The following is a 9,544-nucleotide window of genomic DNA, read 5'->3' as shown; positions in this document are numbered from 1 at the left end:
TTAAATATATTACTAACAAAATCTTATCTCACTGGGATAAATAAAAGTCGCGTATTTCAAACATGTTAGATGGTCAAAATTTAATTTCCCGTGAGTTCGTTCCCATCAAATATTTATTTTGTTCTATTGCATAGAGTTCGGTGAAAATTACAAAAATCCTCATTATGGAGAAATTTGTACTTGAGTATGGTTAGATGAGAAAAAAAAGTATAATAATGTAGCTTCCCCACTTTCACGATATTGTTAATACCGAAATCATTACAGCCCTCCAAAAATTGGAAAAAAAAAATCAAAGCATTACATATTAAATAACGCGTACTAGAAAATTTTCTTAATCACCTAAGAATTTTTCCCCCTCATGGGAAAGAGAGAGTTGTGATATGAAAAGGCAGATTCCATTTCGATTGTAGGGTATAGCTGCAAAAACAACCATACATATATTATTAATGAATAATTATATAATTAGATAATAAAAAATAAATAATAATCAATTTGCAAGTTAATTAAGCTTTTCCTCCTTATTCTCCTCCCTATAAATGCTTTAACTTAGAGCTCCTATGTAACCATGTTCTCATCAACCCTCTTTCCTAAATAATAATTAGCCTTCATCACACACTGATAAGAGAGAGAGAGAGAGAGAGAATGGAGTTGTATGACCATGATTTCTTGGATGAGTTAATGTCACTAAGAAGAGAAACATGGGAAAGCACAAATAATAATCCATGTGATGAAGAAGGAAACTACCAATTACTCTTCTCAAATAATAATGGGTGGGATAATAGTGGCGGTTTTGATCATCAAAATTATTACTCATCACCTTCTTCTATTTTTGTTCCAAACTCCTCTTATTCTTGTTCTTCTTCTTCTTACCAAGAAGTTCCTCAAAATTGCAACGATTATTATTGTGACACTACCTTCAATGAAATCTATAGTTCCTTGCTTGAAGAATTCTCAGCACCACAGATCAATAATAGTGACACTACTACTCCACCACCAATACTAATGAGTGATCATCAAGAGGATTATAATAATAGTAATAATAATGAGAATCCATTATTGGTGTCTATGTTGGTGGAAGAAGAGCTTCAAAGCTTGGAGATGCAAAGAGAGTGCAAAATGGAGGCAAGTCAATCATCTTCTCCTCCTGTTTTCAACTCGGAAAGGAAGAACAATAATAGAGCAAAGAAGGTTGAGGGCCAACCCTCCAAGAATCTAATGGCTGAGAGGAGAAGAAGGAAGAGATTGAATGATAGGCTCTCCATGCTTAGATCAATTGTCCCTAAGATTAGCAAGGTAATTATAATTATATTAATCATTAATTAACCATCATTTATTATTATTATTTTTTTTAAAAATACGAAGCCTAGTTCCGGCTAAAAACATAAAATTACTATTTTGTTAGGTAGACAATGATTTTTGTAAACAATGTGAACAATAGATTCTAAAATTAATCCAATAAAATAAAAAAACACTCCACTCCCAAATTATCTTTTAAACCTTAACATTAGAATGACCATCGGCACATCTAGCAAATTGAACATCCAGCTATTGTTAATTGTGCACGAGTAAATCGAATCAAAAGAAATAACCATCCAATTAAGAATAATCAACATAATCATTTGCATACCTATTAAATTGAACATCCGACATATCCATTGTTCACGTTGTTTAGTATTTTCATTGTCTCTCTATACTTTTCCATAAAATTAAACATGCTAAATCCAACTAATACAAACATCCTATTTCAACAATTGCAAATACAAACTAAGTAAAATAAACACCAAAAGCATAAAGATTTATTATTATCTATAAAAATTTCTAATATACATATCTGTATTTTTGGTTAGTAATCAGACTCTTATTCTAATCAGATTTTGGATCATAATTTTGGTTGTTGAATGGTTTAATTTACTCAGATGGACAGAACATCTATACTTGGTGACACCATTGATTACATGAAGGAACTACTAGACAAGATCAATACTTTGAAACAAGAAATCCAAGTGGTGGATGACTCAAATGGCATTTTATCCAATGATATACACCCAAATGATATTTTAGTGAGAAATTCTCCCAAGGTACATGAACTTAATTGAAGAATAATTATGAGTGGATTTGTGAGTGTAATTACAAAATTATTTATTTAACATATATACAGTTTGATGTGGAGAGGAGGAATAATAATGGAGACACAAGAGTTGAGATCTGTTGTGGTGGGAAGCCAGGGATGTTGCTATCTACAGTCAACACTTTGGAAGCATTGGGTCTTGACATTCAACACTGTGTTATAAGCTGTTTCAATGACTTCACAATGCAAGCTTCTTGCTCAGAGGTTATATATAACTACGCTACTTACACTTTACTAAAATTCATATCATATTTTTTTATATATATCTATATTATATCTTACTTATTTCAAAGTAATTTAGCCAAAATTGTGGTGTTTACAGGTTTTGAATTCTCAGTATGCATGCATATGTAAATAGTGTTGAGTAGCAGTGAATTAAATTATTTAATCAATTTTGTTGTGATCCTACAGGAGTTGGAGCAGAAGAGAATGGTGAGTTCTGAAGATATAAAGCAAGCACTGTTTAGGACCGCAGGATATGGAGGGAGATGTTTCTGATAATACAACAATTATTACTATTATTAATCATCATTACAAGAAAAAAAACAAAAGTGAATGCAGCAAGTGCACCTAAGCTGCTGTATGTGTATAGAAGAGGAGTTTTGATGGGTAGCTTATTATTATTATTATTATAGTGTCTATTGAGATTTACAAGTAGGGAATAAAGCTTGGTTTAATTTGTTTCTTAGCTTTAATTTCTTAGTCTTTTTTTACGGAAGTAATAATTGATTTAATTTCTTCAATAGTAGCATCATTGTAACATAGCTTTCAAATTATATATATCCCTAGCTAGTAGCTACTTATGATTCATGTTTATATTATCGTTCGTTCTCTAGTACTCTAACATATGACTATTAGAAAAGGCAATAATTTGAACAAATTATTATGAACTCGTGATTAATTAATTTTTTTAGCTAATAATAGATTAATCATATAAGTTCATCTGGGTGGTGTTAATAATTATTGTATATATGTCAGGGGGACTATATATATAAGTCAAGCAAAAAATGTAGATCTGCCTTTTTAATTTCATTCTCTTTATAGCTTAGTATGGCTTGTATATGCAAAATTAAAGAATGAACACATTTTTCTATAGAATCTTGTGACAACGATAATGTTTATTGTATGATTTTTCTTTTCTTTTCCTTTCTTTCTTTTCTTTTTTTTTTTTTAAATAGAAAAAGAATCAGACCTTGCGTGCCAACTGCCAAGAGTATAAATTGGAATTTATTGGTGGTTGTAATCGTTTCATGAATCACACATAAGACACCAACAGAACTATCAATATAAAAAAGAGAAAGAAAAAAGAAAGGTAAAATAATTACACTTTATAGGTATTTAATTAAGAAGCATCATAAGACAAATTAATTAAGAGTGTTTTTTATTCACGGTATTTTTCAATCCGACATGCTAAAGATTGATTTGCAACATATCTTAACTCTATTTAAGGGTCTGTCGTTGACCAATAAATTGCTACATATATAAGGCAGGATTCATACTCTTAACACTTGTTTGAATAGACGAGTAAACTAATCACTCGGCCAATCTAAATTAATTACAAATTAAGAGTGATATTTCCATTTTTTTAGTGCTATATTTTATTTCTAAATTCTTATAATTTTTTCTTAGGGATACAAAATATTATTTTGAAAGAAAAAGCTTAGCACTCTAAGTAGAGCATATATCAAACAAAGGACAAACATGAATAAAGAAATTAAACTAAAAGCAACGCATATGTCATCTTCACCATAGTCATCAACAATATGAGTTAAGCACCACACTACTCTCTAGAACAACAAAAAGTTCCAGCAACACAGTGTATTGTACCACATCTGTTGTCTTGTTCTAAAATATGATATCATTCATACGTAGCCAGATATTCCATATAACTGAGAAGAAGCCAACTAACCATTTTTTGCTCAACTCTTTTCTCAATGGCATGGTCCTCCAACATTTAGTGATCCACATGCACACCACATACATATGCCAAGAATACTCACAAGTAACAAACAAGTGTTGTACTGTTTTAACATTCTTGCTACACAGAATACATAAATTATCACTTTGTTCAATGATATCCAATTTGCTCAGCCAGTCCTTAGTATTAACTCGGCCTACTAGCACAAATCAGATAAACAACTCAACTCAAGGCGGAACTAGTCCTTTCTAGATTTTATTTGTGAATCTGTAGCTAAGTATATCATCTACCAAAGTATCTTATTACAGAACTTCACAAATATCCACTCTATCCCATCCCAAAATTCACAATCTCCAATTACAGATCTCCTTTGGTTTGAAATCAAGAAGATTCTCGAAAAGGGATCTTTCAGCTATTCTGCTTAGAGCCATGTATCGTCTCGAAATCTGGTTGATCTACCATCCCCTACTTCCATAAAGGCTATTAATCATCTTCTCTCTGACATGTTACTCCTTTATTTGCAGTTGATATATGTTTCTCCACAGACCCCTTTTACTGATAATATTTGAGTTGACAACAACTGATTAGGATTCAAGTTATTATATGAGCATATAATCTTCTTCCATAATGAATAATCCTCTTTTGAAAATCTCCATCACCATTTAAACAACAAAGCAGTATTACGAACAACCAAATCTTCACTCCCAACTCTCCAAGTTTCTTTGGTGTCTGTGTCATCTCCCACTTTAAAAGAGCTAAACTAGGTCGTCCTCTTCCTTCCTCAAAAGAACCTCCTTTGCAATGAAATTATTATTCGCGCAACTGCAATTGGCATCTTATACAGACTCAAATAAAAAATAGTTAAAGTATTGATGATTGACTTAATGAGAACCATCTTTCTAGCTTTACTAAGGACCTTTGATTTTCACAAGCTAAGTGTCTCTTCCACATTATCTATTACTGGCTTCCAAATTTTTACTAACCTCGACTTTGCTCCCAGGTTAATACCAAGGTACCTCACTGGTAAAGCTGCCGCCTAACACCCCAATAGCTGACACATCCATTCAATCCACTCCTAACTGCAATTCACTAGTATCAAACTGCATTTCTCAAAATTAATACTCAACCCAAACATCATTTCAAAATACCTTAGAAGTCTCTTATAATTTTTTACTGCCTCCTCTTTCGGTGGATAGAATAATATAGTGTTATCAGTAAATCGTAGAGATGATAACGCTATATTATCCCTACCCACTAAGAGTGGAGATATATATTCGCCTGTTTCTTATCGCCTCCCCAATCATCTTATTCAACACATCCACTATAAGAATGAACAAAAATGGCAAAGATGGATCTCCTTGACAAAGCCCCTCGTCATCTTGAATGGTTTCGATGGTGACCACTAACCATAATAGAGATAGATGCCAACCTAATACACTCTCTTATCCATGCTCTCCATCTTCTATTGAACCCCATCTTTTCTAGCACAATATCAACAAAGCTCCACTTAATTCTATCATAGGCTTTTTAGAAATCTATTTTGGTGATTGTTGATGCCTTCTTCTTCAATTTCAACCATTGCACGATTTCACATATAATTAAAGTTTCCACCATGTATCTTTCTCCCCTTAACAAAGGAACTTTGTGATTTTTCAACTAAATTTGGCATTACACTCCTCATTCTTCTCATCAAAACTTTAGATATAATCTTATAAACATATCCAACCATGCTGATAGGTGGTATGGAATTTTGAATACCACAACTGAATCGGCAAATGCACCGGGTCATACCAAGTAATACCTCAAGTGAGTGAGGGTCGATCCCATAAGGATTAATGGACCAAGAAACAATGGTTGAATGAGTCACTTAGTCAGACAAGCAGAAAGGAGTGTTTTAGGGTTCAAATTACATTAAATAGTAAATCAGGAGTATAGAAAGCAAGCAGTAAATTTGATGTGAAAATAATGTGAGAGAACATTTAAGGTTTTAGAGGTATTTATTTTTCCAGATTTATATTTCTTACCAACTATTTTAATCATACAAGATCTAATTCATGGCAAACCCTAATTGACTAAATCCTAATTCCTTAGTAATTTAGTCTCTTCTAACCTAATCAATCACCAATTCCTTAGTCACTTAATATAGATTAAAGGGTTAAGTCCAGTTCTAGTTTATTAGCCACAAAAACCTTAATTACTCAAATATAAGAGGATTATATATCACATATCCTGTTAAGTCCAGGTAATTAGTGATTTAGGAGGAATTACTTTCAAGCTATTATTCAAGTGAGTTAACTTTTTCAAGAATCAACAAGAATTCATGTAGAACAAGAGTTATTTTCTAATACACTCAAATTCATAAGATGAAAAATGAAAGTAATCCTTGAATTTAGATCAATACAATAATTAAAATAGAGTGATAATAGTATTAATCTATAGAATAAACAGAGCTCCTAACCTTAACAATGGAGGTTTAGTTGCTCATGACTCAGAAAAAAGTTAGGGTTCAAAAGTGTGTAAAGTGTAGAATCAGGTAGAAGAGAGGAGATAGCTCGAAGGGCTAAATCTTTTTCCTTTTTATATCTAACCTAATTTGATTTGAAAATAAAATAGAATAATAAATTCTAAACCTAAAAGAATGTGTTTTGAAATAATAATAACCAAAAGAAAATAAAATAAAACTAAATATTAATGAAAATTTAAGCCAACAAAGCATTCCTTGAAAATCATATTTGCGCTACTGGCGCTAAAGGCTAGACTTGGCGTTTAGCGCCACTGAGGTAGAGAGTTTCTAGTCTTGCTGTCTTCCTGGCGCTAAACGCCAGATTCAGCGTTTAGCGCTGATAGTGTGAAATTCTGGGTGCACTTTACGAGGTCTTTCGTGCTAAACGCCAAGTAGTAGCGTTTAGCGCCAACTCAAAAGAGCGCTTGCACACAGTACGAGGCACTTGCCGCCAAACGCCAGGCAACAGCGTTTAGCGCCAGCTTGGCAGCATCAAATTTCTTCCTTTTTCTTCTGCACGAATTCTGCTAAACTTGCCCATATTTTTCCTAATACAAATAAAACGACAATGCGCCTCAAAGTAGCATCCAAATAGGCTTCAAGCACTAAAATCTTAATAAAACTCAATAAATTTACATCTAAAATAGTAAGAAAATATAGAAAAGATGCTCACGCATCAATAAGTTTAAGGTCTTTATCTTTTTCCCCCAACAAATTTCGGAGTCAAAGCTACCCATGTAACATTAGAGTCTACTGGTAACATTGTTGTCTCAAAAAAACTCATCACAGCTGTAGTAAATTCCATTCCAATCTCCTCCCAACACATTTTTTTGTAAAAGTTATGTTATATCCATCACTACCTAGAGCCTTAGATGATTTATAACCCCAAACTACCTCTTTCATTTCCTTCACCGACAGCATCACCTCTAGCACTTCAGCTTCCTCCATCTTTATCCAATTGATTAAATCATCACTAAAGCTAATACTTGGAGAAGATATTTGGTGGTACAAGTTTTTATAAAAGTCTCTAATTACAACCTTGATCCTCGCATGATTCCCCACCAATCTCCCATTAATCACCAATGTCTCAATCCAGTTATTCCTTCTTCTCGCCAAAGTAATGTTAGTGAAAGTATCTTGTGTTCCTATCCATCTCCTTAGCATGTCGAGATCTAAATAATTGCTTCCAGTGAATATCCTGTCTAACATACCACTTCTCACAATACCTAACTAACGTATTTCTCCTTGCCTCCACTGTACCATCATAAATCCTGCTACTAACCATACCATCTACCTTTTTTTTTTTTTATCTCATCTTCGAACTTCTTTATCTTCTCAGTTATATCTCTAAAGTGTTGCTTATGCCATCTATCCAGAATTAAAGAGAGGAATATATAATTATTTTCTAACTAATACTCTATCCATATTAAAAGAAAAAAAAGTTTAGAACATTTAAGTGTAAGACGTATGGCTAACCAAACTATATATACTTTATAATAATTGATGTGTGATACATCGATGAATATGAGATCACATAATTTCTCCTATCGTATATTACAAATATCTTTTGATAGGGTCGGTAAATTTAAAACCGAAAAGCAATAAATCAGATTCATACGTTATAGCTCGGCCCTTGTATGTTATGACACTCAAACGTCATAATTCGAATTCACATAAGATAGGTATCATAACGACCTAATATATAATAATTGTCTTTCAATGAAAATAATTGCCAAACCGTAACAACCCCGCTCTACCTTATGTATAAAAGGTACGACCTCTTATCTTTGGAGATATGAAAAAATATACAATACTGACTTAAGCATCGGAGTGCCTTTTGCAGGTACACTCTCCCTTTTTGTTTGTTCTCTCTAAAAAGTGATACACTTCTGGACGAAAAGCTCGGGCTTTCAAGCCTATAGCTCGGTGTTGAGACAACAGCTCGGCATCGACTGTCAGGAACCGAGTTACATCCAGGTTACTCACCCAAGAACAATTAGCACCCACCGTGGGGCTGAGATATAACCCTCTTTTCCTTTTTTGGCCTCAAAACTTTCGTGTCCATCCATGGCTGATCTACTTCCTTTGACACCTTCCGAACTCCTTCGCATGGTAACTGAGCTACAACAAGAAAATCAACGTATGGCGAAGGAAAAGGATGGCGAACTAGATCGCTGAGTTAACTAATGCTCGGATTGAAAATAATGGTGATCGTAATGAGAGAACAGAGGAGGTGACAAACCCCAATTTGACGGTTTGTTTTGTATTGAATTTAGAGCATCTTGATAACCTTTTGTCACATTTAGCCTAGGAATTAGCATGATTTTGTTATCTCTCCCATATTTGTGCTTAAGTGTAAAAACATGCTTTTTAAGCCTTATTTTGATGAATTCTAGTTCTTCTTTGATTCCATAAGATGCTTTGATGTGTTTGCTAGTAATTTCAGGATTGAAATAGGCTAGGCATGGATCAAAGGAAGCAAGGAAGGAAGCATACAAGTGGAGAGAAGCATAAAAAGTCAAAGAAGCAAAGTCAGCCATGCACGCGCACGCACACAAGGCGCTCGCGCGCACATCGCAGAATTAGCCAGGGACGCGCACGCGTAATGTGCGCGCATGCGTCGATGAGGGCACATGACCTCACTAATGCAACACGTGCCTGGCGATTTGAGAGGGTTTCTGAACCCATTTTTGGCGCCAAATTGCTAAGGGAAAGGAATAAAACGATGAAGGATTAAGGGGAAGGCATCATTTTATCATCCCCAACCACTTTTCACTTTTAGTTTAGAGTTTTAGAGAGAGAAGCTCTCTCTTCTCTCTAGAATTAGGATTAGGAATTAGGGTTAGATTAGGATCTCATAGTTCTAGGTTTAATTCAAGTCTCCTTCTACTTCTACCTTCAATTGACGATTGCTACACTTTGGTTCTTCTCTCTCTCCCTATTCTCTTGTTGTAATTTCTCTTATTTTGTTTCTAGGTTTTGTAATCATGATACT

The 9,544-nt window shown here is 33.8% G+C and overlaps 1 protein-coding gene and 1 long non-coding RNA gene across 2 annotated transcripts in view; both read left to right on the top strand.

The window, feature by feature from the left end:
* Positions 529-2,944, top strand: LOC107609764 (transcription factor bHLH93). Its single transcript, XM_016311787.2, has 4 exons — positions 529-1,293; positions 1,917-2,078; positions 2,159-2,332; positions 2,540-2,944. Exons 1-4 carry the CDS (start codon positions 643-645, stop codon positions 2,624-2,626), a joined length of 1,074 nt encoding a protein of 357 aa, XP_016167273.1. The 5' UTR covers positions 529-642; the 3' UTR covers positions 2,627-2,944.
* Positions 7,378-9,544, top strand: part of LOC110264555 — a 14,434-nt gene continuing 12,267 nt past the window's right edge. The window contains exon 1 of the long non-coding RNA XR_002350730.1: positions 7,378-7,387. This is a non-coding gene — a long non-coding RNA (uncharacterized LOC110264555). The remainder of the gene's footprint in view (positions 7,388-9,544) is intronic.

The sequence above is a fragment of the Arachis ipaensis genome, chromosome B07, assembly GCF_000816755.2.
Source record: "Arachis ipaensis cultivar K30076 chromosome B07, Araip1.1, whole genome shotgun sequence".
Classification (NCBI taxonomy): domain Eukaryota; kingdom Viridiplantae; phylum Streptophyta; class Magnoliopsida; order Fabales; family Fabaceae; genus Arachis; species Arachis ipaensis.
This window is presented reverse-complemented; position numbering and strand designations above follow the sequence as displayed.

What these genes read in the sequence shown, in the direction of transcription:
- LOC107609764 (XM_016311787.2), top strand. Translation starts at nt 643, where the DNA reads ATGGAGTTGTATGACCATGATTTCTTGGATGAGTTAATGTCACTAAGA. An exon ending in TTGTCCCTAAGATTAGCAAG is followed by an intron (nt 1,294 to 1,916) that starts GTAATTATAATT and finishes TAATTTACTCAG; the next exon opens with ATGGACAGAACATCTATACT. An exon ending in TGCAAGCTTCTTGCTCAGAG is followed by an intron (nt 2,333 to 2,539) that starts GTTATATATAAC and finishes GTGATCCTACAG; the next exon opens with GAGTTGGAGCAGAAGAGAAT.